Source organism: Bos javanicus, chromosome 23 (assembly GCF_032452875.1).
Source record: "Bos javanicus breed banteng chromosome 23, ARS-OSU_banteng_1.0, whole genome shotgun sequence".
NCBI classification, from domain to species: domain Eukaryota; kingdom Metazoa; phylum Chordata; class Mammalia; order Artiodactyla; family Bovidae; genus Bos; species Bos javanicus.
Genome location: NC_083890.1, coordinates 29,101,432 through 29,120,352, shown reverse-complemented (window position 1 = coordinate 29,120,352; position 18,921 = coordinate 29,101,432). Strand labels below are relative to the sequence as shown.

The window sequence follows — 18,921 nt, the reverse complement described above, 5'->3', positions numbered from 1 at the left end:
ACCTTCATGGGCCCCCAGAAGGAGACCTGGAGGCACATAGCACCTTAGAAAAGCAAAGACAAAGGGGGAGAACACACACGGTGACTTAGATGATAACAGCATGCATGTGGCGCAGAGAGGACCATGCCCAGGGAAAGTTCTACTTAACCTTGGCTGCTTATCTGGTTTCTCAGCAATGTCTTTTTTTTTTTTTTAATCTGCTCAACAGAAATTACATTTTTTCTTTCAACTTAATTAGCACTTACCATAAACCATTTTGTATCATGATCATGTTTGACGTGTCAACATTGGCATGGGGTTTTACAATTTACCAAAAAAAACCTTGAAAACATAGCCTCCATTAAATCCTCATAAACATCTTGTGAGAGGTTGGAATTGTTACTCTGTCTTTATAGGTAAACAGGCTCAGAGATGTTGAGCCTTGCCAAAGCCCACATCTGGCTTCACGGGACAGGAAACCAGACCCTGCTTTGAAGTCTGCACACTAGAGTCTTGACTCCTTGGTTAGTACAGGATGGTTAGCAAATGTGGGGTGGGGAAGGGGGCTTGCTTATTTTATTTTTTTTAATATTTATTTATGGTTTTTCTTGACTTCCTACTTCTGCATTCCAGTCCCCTACAATGAAAAGGATATCTTTTTTCGGTGTTAGTTCTAGAAGGTCTTATAGGTCTTCATGGAACTGTTCAGCTTCTTCACTGTTACTGGTCGGGGCATAGACTTGGATTACTGTGAATCCAAGTTTGCCTTGGAATTATGGTTTGCCTTGGAAAAGAACAAGCTAATAGAGTTCTGCCACAAGAACGCACTGGTCATAGCAAACACCCTCTTCCAACAACACAAGAGAAGATTCTACACGTGGACATCGCCAGATGGTCAACACCGAAATCAGATTGATTATATTCTTTGCAGCCAAAGATAGAGAAGCTCTACATAGTCAGCAAAAACAAGACCGGGAGCTGACTGTGGCTCAGATCATGAACTCCTTATTGCCAAATTCAGACTGATGTTGAAGAAAGTGGAGAAAACCACTAGACCATTCAGGTATGACGTAAATCAAATCCCTTATGATTATACAGTGGAAGTGAGAAATAGATTTAAGGGACTAGATCTGTTAGAGTCCCTGATGAACTATGGGCAGAGGTTCATGACATTGTACAGGAGACAGGAATCAAGACCATCCCCAAGAAAAAGAAATGCAAAAAAAGCAAAAGGGCTGTCTGAGGAGGCCTTACAAATAGCTGTGAAAAGAAGAGAAGCAAAGAGCAAAGGAGAAAAGGAAAGATATACCCATTTGAATGCAGAGTTCCAAAGAATAGCAAGGAGAGATAAGAAAGCCTTCTTCAGCAATCAATGCAAAGAAATAAAGGAAAATAACAGAATGGGATAGACTAGAGATCTCTTCAAGAAAATTAGAGATACCAAGGGAACATTTCATGCAAAGATGGGCTCAATAAAGGACAGCAATGGTATGGACCAGAAGATATTAAGAAGAGGTGGCAAGAATACAAAGAAGAAATGTACAAAAAAGATCTTCATGACCCAGATAATTACGATGGTGTGGTCACTCACCTAGAGCCAGATATCCTGGAATGTGAAGTCAAATGGGCCTTAGGAAGCATCACTATGAACAAAGCTAGTGGAGGTGATGGAATTTCAATTGAGCTATTTCAAATCCTGAAAGATGATGGAGTGAAAGTGCTGCACTTAATATGCCAGCAAATGTGGAAAACTCAGCAGTGGCCACAGGACTGGAAAAGGTCAGTTTTCATTCCAATCCTAAAGAAAGGCAGTGCCAAAGAATGCGCAAACTACCACACAATTGCACTCATCTCACTTGCTAGTAAAGTAATGCTTAAAATTCTTCAAGCCAGGCTTCAGTAATATGTGAACCGTGAACTTCCTGATGTTCAAGCTGGTTTTAGAAAAGGCAGAGGAACCAGAGATCAAATTGCCAACATCTGCTGGATCATGGAAAAAGCAAGAGAATTCCAGAAAAACATCTATTTCTGCTTTATTGACTATGCCAAAGCCTTTGACTGTGTGGATCACAATAAACTGTGGAAAATTCTGAAAGAGATGGGAATACCAGGCCACCTGACCTGCGTCTTGAGAAACCTGTATGCAGGTCAGGAAGCAACAGTTAGAACTGGACATGGTACAACAGACTGGTTCCAAATAGGAAAAGGAGTACATCAAGGCTGTATATTGTCACCCTGCTTATTTAACTTCTACGCAGAGAACATCATGAGAAACGCTGGGCTGGAGGAAGGACAAGCTGGAATCAAGATTGCCAGGAGAAATATCAATAACCTCAGATATGCAGTGACACCACTCTTATGGCAGAAAGTGAAGAACTAAAGAGCCTCTTGAGGAAAGTGAAAGAGGAGAGTGAAAAGTTGGCTTAAAACTCAACATTCAGAAAACAAAGATCATGGCATCTGGTCCCATCACTTTATGGCAAATAGAGAGGGAAACAGTGGAAACAGTGGCTGACTTTATTTTTCTGGGCTCCAAAATCACTGCAGATGGTGCTTGCAGCCATGAAATTAAAAGACACTTACTCCTTGGAAGGAAAGTTATGACCAACCTAGACAGCACATTAAAAAGCAGAGACATGACTTAGCCAACTAAGGTCCGTCTAGTCAAGGCTATGGTTTTTCCAGTGGTCATGTATGGATGTGAGAGTTGGACTATAAAGAAAGCTGAGGGCCGAAGAATCAATGCTTTTGAACTGTGGTGTTGGAGAAGACTCTTGAGAGTCCCTTGGGCTATAAGGAGATCCAACCAGTCCATCCTAAAGGAGATCAGTCCCGGGTTTTCATTGGAAGGACTGATGCTAAAGCTAAAACTCCAATATTTTGGCCACCTAATGCGAAGAGCTGACTCATTTGAAAAGACCCTGATGCTGGGAAAGCCTGAGGGCAGGAGGAGAAAGTGATGACAGAGGATGAGACGGTTGGATTGCATCACCAACTCAATGGACACGGGTTTGGGTGGACTCCAGGAGTTGGTGATGGGCAGGGAGGCCTGGCATGCCGCGGTTCATGGGGTCGCAAAGAGTCGGACACAACTGAGCGACTGAACTGAACTGATTTATGTTTTGGCTGCACCAGGTCTTTGAGTTGCAGCACTCATCATCTTTATTATTCATAGTTGCAGCATGTGGGATCTAGTTCCCAGATCAGGGATCAAATCCAGTCCCCCTGCACTGAGAGTGCAGAGTCTTAGCCACTGGACCACCAGGGAAGTCCCTAGATATAGATTTTAAATCTGAGTGTTCCCAAGGTACCTAAACCAGTGATCTGCCTTTGCAGACAGATGATGCATGTGGGCAGGCTGAGGAGGTGCCTACAGAGTCAGATGGAAACAGTAGGCAGGTGGAGATGGTGGTGGAGGCAGCCTGTGTTCAGTGGTACCCCTTAGGGTTTGGGGCCTGCCACCTTCCTAACATGGTTACTGGGTACACTTTTCTTTTTTTGAAAAGCCGCATCAGCTTGCTACTGGGCTCCTATTGAAACTAAACACCTAACACATGGAGGCCTTCGGACACTCTTGCTTAATATTCACATTTGGGGGTAGGTCAACTTGGACTCTGGAGAAAGCATTGGCACCCCACTCCAGTACTCTTGCATGGAAAATCCCATGGACGGAGGAACCTGGTAGGCTGCAGTCCATGGGGTCGCTAGAGTCGGACACGACTGAGAGACTTCACTTTCACTTTTCACTTTCATGCATTGGAGAAGGAAATGGCAACCCACTCCAGTGTTCTTGCCTGGAGAATCCCAGGGACGGGAAGCCTGGTGGGCTGCCGTCTACGGGTCACACTGAGTCAGACACGACTGAAGCGACTTAGCAGCAGCAGCAGCAATTTGGACTCAAGACCTCCTGGAGTAGGATATGGCAACCCACTCCAGTATTCTTACCTGAAGAATCCCATGGTCAGAGCAGCCTGGTGGGCTACCGTCCCTGGGATTGCAAAGAGTCAGGCATGCTACAACTTGGACTCAACTTCTGACAAAGTGGGAAGGATTTAATAATCCTCACTTGGAAATGGTATATTTAAGGATGTGGCTGTCCTGGTCTCAACATCTCTACTTTACATGAAAAAGTGGCAGATATCCCTCTGGGGAAAACTTTACCCCCTACTCTACCAACTGAAGCAGAGCTGCTGGTTCCATGTGGCTCTCAATTCACAGAGATTTCCCTAAATGTCTGGCCCTGGTTCACTGTGGTTCAGCTAAATTCAACTCTCTCCCTGGCTGATTCAGCCATTCAGTCTCATTGCCAGTGATGCAGAGCCAAAAATGGCTGTTGTCAGTCCTCTTGGTGGGCAGAACTCAAGGCCATTTCATAGTTCTCACCAATAATCCCTTTGATCAACCTTCCTGTAGTTTTACTGCCTCTTGGGCTGTTGCCAACCTATTTGGTCTGCCGCTTGAAAACTAGACTGGTTAGGCATCTCTCTTTGGAGCAGGAAACTGTGGAAATAAATCATAAATGTTTATCTAACCATTTAGAAAGTTCATCCTTAGGTAGGTTGGTAAGAAGTCCAGGGCCCTTGAGGAGGAGGGAATCCAGGGCCCCCGAGAAAGAGAAAGGGGTCTGAGGCTCTCAAGGAGGAGAAAATGACAATTTTTTTTCCTACATTGCTTTGTCTTAGTCAATATAACAATGTATCTTGCTCTAGGACATGTTTCTCCTTAACAAGAACCTTCTGACTAATCTTGTTAAGATGGATTGTTTTGAGAGTGTGTCTGGCAAGACCCTTTACTGTAATAAGGTGTATAGCTCCCTTGCAAAGACTGGTGAGCGGGGGCACTCTCCGTCCCCCTTCTGATGTCTATGTTAGAAGCTTTCTCTGTCCCTCTTTATATTTTAATAAAACTCTGCCACACAAAAGTTCTTGAGTGATCAAACCTGGTCCCTGATCCCAAAGCTAAATCTTCTTCAGAGATCACGACTCCGACATCATTCATCGTAAGCTACCACCATCTGGGTCACTCAGGTGAATGCGCACAGAATGAGTCTAGTCTCTGATGGGGTTGATTATAATGAAGCTGTGGATGGAAACATGTTTTGTGAACTGTCTCCCCTGCTGCCTGAGTCCATCATCACACCAGACATGGCAAGATATTCACCATCATCAACTAGTAAAGTAAAGGACTCAGATTTTTTTTCCACATTTACTTACTTAATTTGGCTGCGCTGGGTCTTAGTTGTGGCACGCAGGATCTTCAATCTTTGTTGCTGCATGGCACGCAGGATCTTTAGTTGCAGCGTGTGAACTCTTAGCTGCTCCATGTGGGTTCTAGTTCTCTGACCAGGGATCGAACCCAGGACCCCCGAATTGGGAGCTTGGAGTCTTAGCCACTGAACAACGAGAGAAGTCTCAGGACCCAGTTTCTGATTTGGACTTGTGACTACTGTCAAAGGTTGACTTGTCTTACCATGAGTGGGCCACACAGCATGGGGCACTGTCCACACCTGCTCCTGGCAGATGGGCTTCATTGGCTCTTTGAGCTCCTCAAGGGCTATTAGTGGTGTCTCCTGAGTGTTGACACTTTAGGGTGCATGTGTGCTAAGTTGCTTCAGTAGTGTTTGACTCAGTGTGACCCTATGGACTGCAGCCCACAGGCTCCTCTATCTATGGGGTTCTCAAAGCAAGAATACTGGAGTGAGTTGCCATGTCCTCATCCAGGGGATCTTCCAAACCCCAGGGAATAAACCTGCATCACCTATGGCTCAGCACTGTAGACAGATTTTTTTTACTCACTGAGACACTGGGGAAGCCCACACTTTAGGGTACAGTGCTGTTATTCTAGTCCAGCCTCCTCCATCCATACCATTGAAATTAATGTGTCATGTTTTTGGCTTTCCAGAAAACACAACTTTGATTGTATAATTCTGATTTCTCTCATACATGTAGGTAGATATGTGTGTGTGTGTGTGTGTGTGTGTGCTGTGTTTGACTCTTTGGGACTCCTTGAACTGCAGCCTACCAGGTTCCTCCATCCATGGAATTTTCCAGACAAGAATACTGGACCAGGTTGCTATTTCCTACTCCTGGGTATCTTTCTGACCCAGGGACTGAACTCACAACTCTGTGTCTCTTGCATTGGCAGGTGGATTCTTTACCACTGTGCCACCTGGGAAGGCCTCACACAACATGATGTGCCTTTTATTGCAAAGCCACTTGACAATAGATGATAGTCAAGGTATCAATCAATTTTTCATGTTTCCTACCACATTTGTGTTTAAAAATGCTACAGATTCAGACTTACTCTAATTTGCAAGATTTTAGCTTTATTTAAAATATACCAACCTTGTACATCTTACATCCTGAGGCTCAGTTTTCAAGCCACTATGACTTTCATAGTTAGAGATAATATCAGGCATGCTTTAATGAGTTAAAATCTTATCTCATGTTAAGTGGCAGTATGAGGGTTATAGTAATTATCTGCTTTGTCTCCTGCTCTGTGACCTGATAATATCTGTTTCTATTTTGGACTTTCTTTTTAAAAAAAGAAAATATATATATATATATTTAGCTGCCTCAGGTCTTAGTTGTGGCACACAGGATCTTTGATCTTTTAGTTGCAACATGTGGAATCTAGTTCCCAGATCATGAATTGAACTCAGGCCCCCTGCACTGGGCGCGAGAAGTCTTAGCCACTGGACCACCAGGAAAGTACCTAGATTGGACTTTCTTAAACCCTCAACTGTTGGCTCAGCTTAGCCTAAGACTCAGAACTTGTTCGATCCTAAGTGGAGACCAATTCAATAGTTTTACAGCCTGGATCTGTCAGTGCTTCTATTCCTATTCCAGTGTTTTATCCTGAGTCTTACGACTGCTTGCTTATCTTTTCCTTTGGTACTTTATTCATTTCTTAAACAGATTCCACTGTGCCCTGCCTGATCTCCAGCTTCTCAGGATGACTGCTGTTCTCTGGTCTCTCGTTTTCTATGTACTGCCTTCCTACCCTTGACCCTTCTTGCTGCCAAATGCCTATGGGGTCTTCTGCTATTGTTGGCACCTTCTTCTCTTCATTCCACCCTTAACTGTTCATTTGATATAGCCACTTGGAGCTCTTTGCTGATGGCTCAGCAGAAAGGGATTTGGTGGACTGATGGGCACTGAAGCCAGAATGCAGGGAGCTGGTATAGACTTTCTAAGAGACTTCACTATGAAAGAGTGCAAATAAATACCAGAGTAGCTTATGTATTCTTTTTTTACATTTTTAACTAAAAATTTTTTTTGGTGGTGCCACTCAGCTTTTGGGATTTTAGTTCCCTGACCAGGACCTCAGCAGTGACAGTGCCAAGTCTTAACTACTGAAATGCTAGGGAATTCCTGCACATAGAAGCTTATTTAGAGGGGAGAGATTTGAGTACAGTCCGTGGGATCACAAAGAGTCAGGCACGACTGAGCGACTAACACTTACTTACTTACCTACAGGTCAAAAGGATGGTCCAGCAGTGAATATCTTCATGGTAAACAATTACCAACAGCTATGCATCAGGTTACTTTTCTATCCCACTCAACTCAAAGGGTTTATCATTACCCTAGTGATTTGGATTTCTAAGTCTTTTGTCTCTTCCATACTGATGATCCACATTTTTCCAAGGTATATAATCAAACTGTGACATGAGGATGGAAGACCAGAGAACAACAGGACAAAAAAGTCTGCATGAGGCAAATCAGGTGGGTAGGAATAAGATGTTGGTAGGTGTCCTGGTCACGTTCCAAAAGGAGCAAGGGGAGGGCTAGTTCCTGAGCCCAACTGAAGCAACTGCAGTCACCTCATTTCCACACAGAAGTTGCCTACAGTCATTTTTTAATCTCTTTGTGGGATTAAGGAGCATCTCAAATATAAAGGAAACTAAACTGATACTAATGTAAGTGATCTATTATACCTGCAAATATTGTTAAAGACAAAAACTGGACTGTGGGATTGAGGTCTAACACAGGAGTTATATTTATCTAGCACCATGCTGTACAACATGGTGGTCACTTGCCACATGTAGCAATTTTTTTTTTTAGCAATTTTAAATCAATGCAAATGAAATAAAATGAAAAATTCAGTCCCTCAGTTTCACTAGCCACATTTCAAATGCTCAATAGCCACATGTGGGAAACTGCTACTGTATTGAAGAGCAAAGCTATAGAAGAGTTACATCACCACAGAAAGGTCTATTGGACAGTGCTGATCTAGCAATATCTGCGGTAAAGGGTGTCCTGCTGATACAAAAGGGTGGGCATCAGGACGATCACAACTTAAGTGTAATATTCCTTAAGCCATCCAGTTTCCCTTTTTCGGCTTCTCTACTCACCAATTCTGAACCCCAAATTTACCATCTTTTGGAAGGACATCTATTTGAGAGAAGGTGAAATGGGTTACCTCTGAGTGAATCCAAACATTGGGAAGGTCTTGTTTAAGTGGGTGATAGAAACTGACAAAATATGGAGCTGGCAGAAATATGAGAGGTTACTACACTTTATACTCTGACCTTCTTCCTCACTCTGCCCACCTAGGTCAGATGTCCCTCCTCTGTACACACCTAGACATACCTCGGTCATAAACCTATTTGATTATCTGTTTGTACAGCGATCTATGCCATTAGCTGTAAACCGGCCAAGAGCAAGGATTTCTCTTAATTCATCTCAGTAACTAACAATGCCTGGCACATAGGAGGTTCTCAAAATTAAGTCTCTCATATAAATAAATTACATGGTATAAGTTAGACTTTTATGGCCTGGTTACCAGTTCCCTGATAAAGATATGAATAGAAAACAAACAAACTGCATGGTGACCTACAGCAATCTCAAGATAGCCTTTGAGGCTGAGGGTAGGAAGAATGGAAGAGGCAGATTAGAACAATTCCTTATTCACCATCTTTGCCCAACTCAGGTCTTTCCAAATGGAAAACCCAATATTTATGAAATATCTGATACATGCTAATGGTTCACAAAAATGAAATCCTCTTATAAATGCTAGGAACTATTATTTTCCAACTTTACAGATTAGGAATGAACATCAAAAAGGATAAGCAACTTGAACAAACACAAGGCAATGAAAAATAGCGAAGCTAGTTGTAAACTCCAGAACTATCTGACACTTCTGTATAAATGAGAAACGTCACTGAACCCTACGAAAGAGAACTAGCATTAAAAAAAAAGTGTGTGTGTGTGGGAGGGAGTTACTCAATTTTCCTGGGTCTCTCTCATGTATGTATGTTATTAAACTTTTGTTTGATTTTCTCCTGTTTAAAAAATAAAGGTTCATTTAAGAGACATGATCTAATCATGAAAGCACCAAATCTTTTATTTTTCCTATTTGACTTCTTAAAAAGGGTGGCATAGTTAAGAATCTTCTTTGAAGTGGCTTGATAATTGTGTTATTTTCTTCTCTATTCTGAGACTTTTCCATCAGAACATTCACTTTAATCCGACTGCTATTGCATGGCTGGAAAAGTGGATATGCAATAACACTTTCATACTCTTTTATCTCTTTCTTTATGCTTCTTATGCTCTCACACTTCCCATGCATAGGAGGCTGGCTCTGGTCTTTTCTCAAGATTCCTTCCTTGAGTTTTTGCTTTACAAGTTCTCTCCCTCGAATCATGCGTTCCCGGTGATCTTTAATCTGCATCTGTTCTCTCTCGTTTACCTGCTTTCTTCTCTGTGTGTTCTGGATGCCATGCCCTCCCAGCACAATTCTGGGAAATTTTATTTCACTAGAGTGTGGTGGTAATTGTTTAAATGTTTTACTCTTAAACTCTCTGACCCGTCGACCTCGATGTATGTGCCTTTCTATGTGTTTCATTTCTCTCTCAGGGAGCAAATAATACCGTTTTTGTCTCTCTATGCTTTGGTTTGTTTTTCCCTCCAATCTCTTCTTGATTTCACTGCCTTTCTCTTGTTCTTTCACCATTTCCATTATTCTTTTATTATAATAAGACTCCGCTTTGGCAAGCCAGTAGTCAAGGGAAAGCCCTTGCTCCCTACAGAGCATTTCATACTCCTCTTGATATTTTTGAATTATCAGTTGTTTTGCTTCTGATGTATGTACGCCACCTAGATTCTGTCAAGGTGAGGTGCAGAATTTTGTAATATGACCATCTTTTTACTTTGAACATACTTAAACAGGAGCCTATCTCATTACTGACACCAAGAAAGTACCATGGTGGGGGTGGGGGTGGGGGAAGAAAGGACCATGGTCTTTCATTAACTTTGGAGTAACAGGGATTTTACTTCCATCACTCCTAGGTGGGCCTGCAAGCTCTCAAAGTTGGTGTTCTTACCACCAAAATCAATAACTAGTTGGTTCGTTTTTTTTTTTAATAGTGTTGGTAGTTTTGAAAATAATACTTTGTTTTGCAAGTAAAGATTTAGCTGGAAAATATTTGCCAGTGTGGACACATTACAGCAAAGTGTCACTTGGGTGGCAGTAGGATTTTAAACCTAACTTTCCTTCTTCTAGTCTTTTCAAATGGTATGATGTTAGGATGATTTATTTACCAATATTTTTTTCTCCAGTGGAGACTGTTGACCTGCAGCAATCCTAGGGTCTTTTGATACTTTAGCCCAGGCCAATCTGTAAGATAAAAGAGCAAAGGTAAAACAGAAGGTGAGAGATGTCAGAACAAATTTGCTCTCATATCAACTGAATCAAAAGAACCCAATTGTTTTGCCTAAGGCCAAAGGTATTTCCCTCAGAAAGAAAACACCTAGGAATAGGTAGGACTACAGCAGGGCCATTTTCTGATGAGAAACCATGACATTCCTATGGTGACAAGTAATGAATACTCTTTTAAAAATAAGGACATATAAATAAGAGCATACAGTCATCCCTCAGTATTTGTGGATCACCCTCCCCACCAATGTCCCTTATTTCCAGGACCTGCTTCCTCCAGATACCAAACTCCATGTGCTAATCCCTTATATAAAATGATATTATATCTGCATATAACCTTGGCACATCCTCCCATATACCTTAAATTATCTCTCAATTACTTATAATACCTACTACAATGTAAATAGTTGTTAATACAATGTAAATACTACGTAACAGTTGCCACTAAGTGGCAAGTTCAAGTTTGGCTTTTGGGAACTTTCCATAATTTTGTTTTCCCTGACTATTTTCCATCCACAATTGAATCTGTGGATAGGGAAACCTCCGATATAGAGGGCCAACTGTAATCCTGTCATATAAACTTAAACGCATACTTCTCCTGTGGACTCAACATGAACCATTCTGAATCTTGCACCAGGGACTGGGCGTGGGAAGAGACGGGCTCCTTGGTGAAGCGTTGCCCAAGCACGTTTACACCATACTGCTCAGTCCGGCTTCCTCCTTTGTCTTCTGGGATGAGTCTAGACTTCGGTGTTATCAGTTCATTCTCTTTGTGCAGTTTCTTGAGCCGGGCCCTCTCTGCCTCTATCACCACATACAGCATCTCTGCCCTATAATCTTTTGTTCTGAAATTCTGTTCTTATTTGTTCACTCTCTGCTTGCCTGCCTTATTCTGCCAGTCATTCTTCAACCTAAATCCATTGAGACTATTCCCTGTTGATCCAGTAGGGATGAGAATCTGGGGTCACTCTGGATTTATTTATAGGACAGGCTGATGGCAACACAAGTGAAGACTACCAACTTTTTGTGTGTCATCTCTGGTCTAATCTGAGTTTACTGTGAGGTCATATTTAAGCCACTAAGGATGCCTGGCATCTCATCTCTGTGCCTTTATTTATACCATTTATGGTTTACACAGCATGGGCTTTGAAGCCTTACAGGGCTATGCCTGAATCCTAATTCCACCATTTCCCAGGTGTGTGACTCAGGGTAGGTAACTCAGTCTCTCTCTAAATCAGTTTCCTCATCTGTAAAATGGAACTATAAGACAAAAATTTGCCTCTTGGAGTTATAAAGAACAAATGACAATTAAAGATCCTGGCACAATGCTTTATATATGGTAAGTTCTCAATAAACAGCAGTTGTCCATCCTCCTCAGGTCAAGACTTGACCATAAAATCTTCCCAGTCTTCTCTATGTAACAGCAATTTTTGCCTCCCTATAAACATAATATTTTTTACTTCTACAACTCTTTTGAAAATCAATCCTGGTTTCCACTGTGATATCTGTATCCATGTATCACTTTTAACATTTTGATGCTGAAATTCAGACTCATAGAGTAGGAGCTATAACTTTTTTATCTACAAATATAGACATCTATCTATCATATTAGAAAGGATCTGCTAGCGAATATTGGATCTCACTAACCTCTTGAGCATATTCTTACTTGCCTGACTACATATACTTGAGATTTTTAAAAATATGACCACCTTACTTTTATTTCTGTGTACACAGTACCTAGCACAGTACCTAACATTAGAGTCTGTAATCCCATGTTCTCAAAATTAATGATTTGTTAACTGGTGATTATCCTCACCACAGAATATGAGCATCATCCTCTTACATTCTCCATAATACTGAATCTTTTTATTGAAACTTTTTTATAGTTTTTTATAAAGTATTTAATTTCTCCATAATACTGAATATTTTTATTGAAACTTTTTTATAGTTTTTTTATAAACTATTTAATACATAGTTAAAGTCCTATTTAATAAGTAGGACTTTTTAATAAATAGTCCTCCTTGAAGTATACAGGCATATCTGTTGTATATGCCTTTCCTGGGCTCTCACATTTTGTCCTGTAAGTGTACTTTCACTGCATTCTAATTATTCATTTGTATTCCTTAAGGTCAGAGACACAGTTTTTAGCTTGACAGCCACAACTTCAGCTCAAAGACTGGCATATGTGCTTAATAAATATGAACGGGAACAGACTGTTGAGCTTTTGTTGGGAAAGAGACATGCCTTATAATGCTTAGTTACTTTACTGCATTAGGACAGTATTCAACTCATTGTGGATATTCACTGAGTTTTGTCAATGCAGCCATGAAATTAAGAGGCTTGCTCCTTGGAAGTTAAGTTATGACCAACCTAAATAGCATAGTAAAAAGCAGAGACATAAGGCTATGGTTTTTCCAGTAGTCATGTATGGATGTGAGAGTTGGACTATAAAGAAAGCTGAGGGCCGAAGAATTGATGCTTTTGAACTGTGGTGTTGGAGAAGACTCTTGAGAGTCCCTTGGACTGCAAGGAGATCCAACCAGTCCATCCTAAAGGAAATCAGTCCTGCGTGTTCATTGGAAGGATTGATGTTGAAGCTGAGACTCCGATATTTTGGCCACCTGATGCGAAGAGCTGACTCATTTGAAAAGACCCTGATGTTGGGAAAGATTGAGGGCAGGAGGAGAAGGGGATGACAGAGGATGAGATGGTTGGATGGCATCACCGACTCAATGGACATGAGTTTGGGTGGACTCCGGGAGTTGGTGATGGACAGGGAGGCCTGGCCTGCTGTGGTTCATGGTGTCGCAGAGAGTTGGACAGGACTGAGAGACTGAACTGATACTGAAAGGGAAAGTTGGACCAATCTCAATCTCTATTTTCAAAGGAGACAGACACACAGAGAAGAGAGAAAAAAAACTTGCCTACCATCATGGGCTCAGCAGACCTCTCCTTGTAAGACAAATTATTAAGGGGCTTGTCACTTTCTAGTAGCTTTGTCAGAGTTTTAACCCTCTCACTAGTTTGTGTGTTTCCATTATTTCAGAGAGTAGAGGATCAAAACCTCTCCAGGAGAGACCACAGCTGGTTCTCTTTCAAACAGGAGAAAATAGTGATGGCTCCGGAACTTTCATACATAAGCAGCTTAGCACAGCTATGAGGTTGAGAGGGGGTGGATGGGCTGGGAGAGAACTAGGAAACTCATCTAGAAGCTGTCCCTTCTGGACGACAAGATTCTACACTTTAAATTGTAGGTTCCAGATGAATTAAAACAGCAAGACTTTTAAGACACTTGTCCTCATGTTTTATAAAAGATCAGGGATATGTCAACTCTCCATCTAATGGATGCAATGATGATGTAGAGCTGGTCGGATGGGAGGCCGGGGACAAGGTGGAACGGGGTCCGCAACTGAAAGCAAACCTCGACAGTCTTCGTCACAAGGCTGCTCCCTTGACTAATGCTAACCTCCCTCATCTGACAGGCATCTAAAGAGGAAGGAGTCCCAATCTCTTCTGTTCCACTACCTCCAAAGTCTTGAGCCCCTTCCTAAAGTGTCCTACTTCATCCCTGCTTCCTTTCGTTCCTAGTGACTAGGCATTCCTCCTCCGCCTTCACCGTTTCCACTTCATGCCCCATAAGAGGCCGACTCACCCCTTCGAAAGGCCCAGCTCAGTTCAGTCACTCAGTCGTGTCCGACTCTTTGCGACTCCATGTACTGCAGCATGCCAGGCCTCCCTGTCCATCACCAACTCCCGGAGCTTGCTCAAACTCACGTCCATCGAGTGGGTGATGCCATCTAACCATCTCATCCTCTGTCCTTCCCTTCTCCTCCTGCCTTCAATCTTTCCCAGCATCAGGGTCTTTTCAAATGAGTCAGTTCTTCGCATCAGATGGCCAGAGTATTGGAGTTTCAGCTTCAGCATCAGTCCTTCCAGTGAATATTCAGGACTGATTTCCTTTAGGCTTAACTGGTTTGATCTCCTTGCAGTTAAGGAACTCTCAAGAGTCTTCTCCAACACCACGGTTCAAAAGCATCAATTCTTCGTCGCCGAGGGCCCAGCACTCGAGCCAGGCGGTGCTCTGCAGAGCGCCCTTGCTTGTATCGCGAGGTCCGAGGAGCGCTAGAACTGTAACTCCCAGAATGTTTCGCTTTTTTTTTTTTAAAAAAAAAAAAACCAACTCAGGAACAAAGGAAATTGTAGTTCCCAGAACTGGGTAATGAGGGGAAAAACAACCGGAGGCTCAGCTTCAATCACCTGTTTTCTTACCCAACGTCACAAAAACCAGCCTGAAGGTAGCGCTACAACCTTCCTTCAATGGTTCCTCTCCCTCCGGGGACCAAGTTTGCGATTAATTATGACGTAACAGCCAATCGACAGGCCGAACGACGGGGCTCTCTAGCCCGCCCTGCTCTCGCTACTCCGCTGCCGCGTAGAGCCGGCGTTCTAGCTCGCGGAGTTGGCTTCCCCTTCTCGCCTGTCCCAGGTAAGCAAGCCCCCAAGTCGAAGTACCGGACCCCGGCTTGGAATTCTAGATATGTGGGCTCATTGGTCTTAAAGGCACAGGCATACGTGGGAGAAGGACTCGGGTTCTGTACACTTAGGTCCAGGGACAGAATAGGAATGACCCTTCAGTGGGGAGGGAGCTACTCTCTTTTGTTAGCAGTCTCCCCTTCTTCTCAGCCCTCGACCACCCTCCGTCATGGACCTCGCCGGCATCTGCTCCAGCTTTCAGTCGGACTTGGATTTCTGTCCAGATTGCGGCTCGGTCCTGCCTCTGCCCGGGGTTCAGGATGCTGTCGCCTGTACCCGCTGTGGCTTCTCCATCAACGTGCGAGGTAAGGGGCTTGTACTCAGCGACCCCGGCAGAGGGCCCAGCGTGAAAGGGTCAGTGGCTTGAGGACCCTAATATCGGTTGGATTGAAGAGGGGGACCCTGAAGCAGGGTATCAGGCACTTTTGGCCTTGGGTCGAAAACCTGAAGGGAAGAATATAAGGCCTCCTGTCCTAACAGAGAGGGAGTTTTGGGTGTCAGCCCTCCTTACTGTCTCCACAACCAGTTCTTACTGCTTGCGCAGACTTTGAAGGGAAGGTTGTGAAGACCTCAGTTGTGTTTAACAAACTGGGGACAGCCATGCCTTTGTCGATGGAGGAAGGACCTGAGTTCCAGGGACCCGTGGTGAGTGAATGACATCGAGGACTGGCCCCATCGAAGGAGGGTGGGAAAGAAATGGAGGGGCGATTGCTCAGATCTGGACAGTTTTGTACCCAATTCCAAGAGGGAAGGGTGTGTGCTATGCTGAGTCGTGTCTGACTCTTTGCGACCCCGTGGGCTGTAGCCTGCCAGGCTCCTCTGTCCATGGAATTTTCCAGGTAAGAATACTGGAGCGGATTGCCATTTCCTCCTCCAGGGGATCTTCCCGAGCCAGGGATGGAACTCGCGTCTCCAGCATTGGCAGATGGATTCTTTACCACTGCGCCACGTGGGAAGTCCTCTAAGAGGGAAGAGGGGTCTATTAAAACATCAGAGTCTGGGGAGTGTGACAGCCCGATGTCTGTGATCGGGAAGAGGAATTATTAATCCCACCAGTTGCTTCTCAGGTTGACAGGCGCTGCTCTCGATGTGGGCACGAGGGAATGGCATACCACACCAGGCAGATGCGATCAGCCGATGAGGGGCAGACTGTCTTCTACACTTGTACCAACTGCAAGTGCGTATCCTTTCCCTCCTCTCTGCCCTTTCTCAGTCTGTTTGCGACCTAAACAAATCCAGTGATTTGCTTTTTGTACTGAATAAACAGTTGTGTTCTTTGGTCCCATCCCTCTCTTCTGTACAGTTGAAGTCATAGGGAAACTTGTGGTCGTTTTTTATTTTAGAAAATTACACTTTTCTTATCCTTTTTATACTTGGTGAATTAAACCTTTTAAGATATTTAAAAGGAAAGAAAAAAAATACAGAAAGCAAATGTTGCTTGATGATCTGGGTGTTACTGTTGCATCTTCCACTGTACTTACTCAAGGTAGTTTTATTTCGGTGAGAATTAGTCATGGGTGATTTAAAGAACATGATTCTCTGAATAGTTTTGAGAACTCCCCTTTGTCTTTGGTGTTCTGTGGTTTCACTAAAGTATATCTGGATGTGGCTTTCTTTTGTTTATCATGTTTAGGATTTGTTGGGCTTTCTGAAAGTAAAGATTGATTTTTTTTTCTTTTCCATCAACCTTGGAAAATTATCTGCCGTATCTCATTGAATATTGCCTTTACCTATGTTCTCGCATTCTGGAGTTCTAATTAATTAGTTGCTTATTAGACTTTACCCACTACTCCATTTCTCTCACCCTTTCGTAATTTTGCATCTATTTTCTCTTTATATTGCTTCTAGGTAAATTCTTCTGGTCTTTCTTTCACTTCACTAATTCTGTCTTCAGTTTGTGTCAGTTATTGTTACTTAAAAACATTTTTTTTTTTTTGAGTTCTGCTTATTTTTCAAGTCTCCTCAGTCATTTTTAATAATTCATGATTCTTTAATCCTAAATTATTTTTAATTCTTACATATATTTAAATATATTAAGCATGATATTTATATTCTGTGTCTCCTAATTCTCATACCCACAGTTTTTGTGGGTCTGATGCTGCCATTATTCCTGCAGACTTTCTCATGGTGCTTTTTTTGTTTTATAATTTTTGAACATAAGCTCAGATTTTTAAGAATTTGGACTATGGAATTCTTTGAGGCCTGGAGTGAAAACTATATTCTTAGCATATGGGTTTCCTCTTCAGGTGCCTTGAAGCACTACCAAGTTGGAATGACTTTAAATGAATTCTCAGCTTCATGTGTTTTGTAGCAAATAGGTAGTATGGATTTGGGCTGCAAATCCAATGTAAGGCCAGGTTTTGATTAGAAATTCTAGAGGGAAATTTTTTTATTTTTTCTCCCTCTACCTAGTGAGACAGTCAAATTCCTCTTCTGCAGAGTTGGATTTTTTTTCTTGTTCACTTTTATACACAGGTGTAGCCCTTTGGAGGTTTCAAACTTACTCAGAGTATCTCCTCTCAGACATTGTAGGCTTGTCGCCGGTTCACTCATGTGGCTCTCAAAACAGCAAGGGCACCAGTGTACCAGGGGCTTCAGTTTGAATGTACCTGTCTAGGTTCCTGGTTTTATATACTTTCACTCAGTGTGAAGAGTGCCTTTACTTTCTTGCCTTCTCATCAATGGATTAAAAATATTTATAGTTAGAAATGCCTTTGGGGAGTTTTTCTCAGTCAGGCTGAGAAATTGTTTAATTTAAACAACTAAGAAAATTAAAATTTTTTAACTTTTTTTTTTTAATGACCAGAAGTTTTTCATTTTTATGAGGTCTAGTTTATCCTTTTTTCTTTTATGGGTAGTGTTCTTTGTTTTCCTTAGAAATCTTGACATAATTCATAATTTGCAAGACACAGTTTTAATCCCAGCATGTTTAATTGTCTTGAATTTGTGTAGGGTTGTTTAGGGGAGCTAGTCCTCTATGGTCATAAATTAAAGTCCTTCCTTGATTATTTCTTTCATCTTACACTGCTAGTACCTCTTCCTTTGGACAAATATAACAAGTCTTTTCTTTCTCTATAGGTTCCAAGAGAAGGAAGATTCTTGATTTTTTTTCTGAGCGACTCAACAATCCTTTTCTTACTTGGAAGCTGGAGGATATTGGGTTCTTAGGTCCTCTGTACATCTCCCTATTACAGTGTTCTGTTCGCAGAGGAAAAGCAGATCGTCGTGTGTGGATTACCATTGTCCCCAGAGTACTCCTACCCTCATTGAGTTTCCTTATTAAAGTTATAATTTTCTATAAAAGCCAGACATATGTATGTTATTTATAATCTATCTTGTTCGAAAAGAAATTTATATTAGCTTAGAGATATATTCATTCTCTCAACAAATGTATCAGTGACAAAAAGGGAATATAAATTAGTACAGCAGAAAGAAAAAGGAGGCGGTGTAATAAAAAACAAGGATAAAAATATGGAGCCAGGAATGAGGCTAATAACATAAAAAGGCAATTATACGTATTCCTTCATTATCTAAATCTTATTTGGTTCCTGAGTTTAGGAAAACAAAAAGTGGGAGTTTGGATAGTGAGCTTCAATAGAAAACTCTGAATCAGATTAATTTGATATGTAAGTTTGGACAATAAAATCTATACTCAAAGACACAGGTGGACATTCTGGAAATGTTTTTATTGCTCTTGAGATAATATTATACACACACACACACACATATTTTTTACACTGTAACAGATTCATA

At 42.0% G+C, this 18,921-nt stretch overlaps 2 protein-coding genes across 5 annotated transcripts; one reads left to right on the top strand and one right to left on the bottom strand.

The window, feature by feature from the left end:
- Window positions 1-9,300: 9,300 nt before the first annotated feature.
- On the bottom strand, window positions 9,301-12,541 carry LOC133236527 (putative uncharacterized protein ZNRD1-AS1). The gene is made up of 3 exons (XM_061398606.1): window positions 11,229-12,541; window positions 10,521-10,596; window positions 9,301-10,083 (listed from the first exon to the last, which is right to left on the bottom strand). Exons 1-3 carry the CDS (start codon window positions 11,456-11,458, stop codon window positions 9,304-9,306), a joined length of 1,086 nt encoding a protein of 361 aa, XP_061254590.1. The 5' UTR covers window positions 11,459-12,541; the 3' UTR covers window positions 9,301-9,303.
- A 2,295-nt stretch (window positions 12,542-14,836) lies between these two features.
- On the top strand, window positions 14,837-18,829 carry POLR1H (RNA polymerase I subunit H). 4 transcript variants are annotated; one of them, XM_061398627.1, is made up of 5 exons: window positions 15,004-15,121; window positions 15,319-15,473; window positions 15,695-15,813; window positions 16,236-16,345; window positions 18,247-18,829. In XM_061398627.1, exons 2-5 carry the CDS (start codon window positions 15,338-15,340, stop codon window positions 18,269-18,271), a joined length of 390 nt encoding a protein of 129 aa, XP_061254611.1. In that variant the 5' UTR covers window positions 15,004-15,121; window positions 15,319-15,337; the 3' UTR covers window positions 18,272-18,829. The 4 variants fall into 4 exon arrangements, with proteins under 4 accessions (XP_061254610.1, XP_061254612.1, XP_061254611.1 ...); XM_061398629.1 differs by having other exon boundaries at window positions 15,008-15,121; window positions 15,713-15,813; XM_061398626.1 differs by lacking the exons at window positions 16,236-16,345; window positions 18,247-18,829 and adding an exon at window positions 16,046-16,229 and having other exon boundaries at window positions 14,837-15,121.
- The last annotated feature ends 92 nt before the right edge of the window (window positions 18,830-18,921 follow it).

Coding starts and splice junctions, on each gene's coding strand:
- LOC133236527 (XM_061398606.1), bottom strand. CDS start 11,458: ATGCTGTATGTGGTGATAGAGGCAGAGAGGGCCCGGCTCAAGAAACTG. Junction 10,597..11,228: donor ATGTTGAGTCCACAGGAGAA/GTATGCGTTTAA, acceptor TTTATCTTACAG/ATTGGCCTGGGCTAAAGTAT. Junction 10,084..10,520: donor CACTGGAGAAAAAAATATTG/GTAAATAAATCA, acceptor TCACCTTGACAG/AATCTAGGTGGCGTACATAC.
- POLR1H (XM_061398626.1), top strand. CDS start 15,338: ATGGACCTCGCCGGCATCTGCTCCAGCTTTCAGTCGGACTTGGATTTC. Junction 15,474..15,694: donor CTTCTCCATCAACGTGCGAG/GTAAGGGGCTTG, acceptor CTCCACAACCAG/TTCTTACTGCTTGCGCAGAC. Junction 15,814..16,045: donor CTGAGTTCCAGGGACCCGTG/GTGAGTGAATGA, acceptor TTCCTCCTCCAG/GGGATCTTCCCGAGCCAGGG.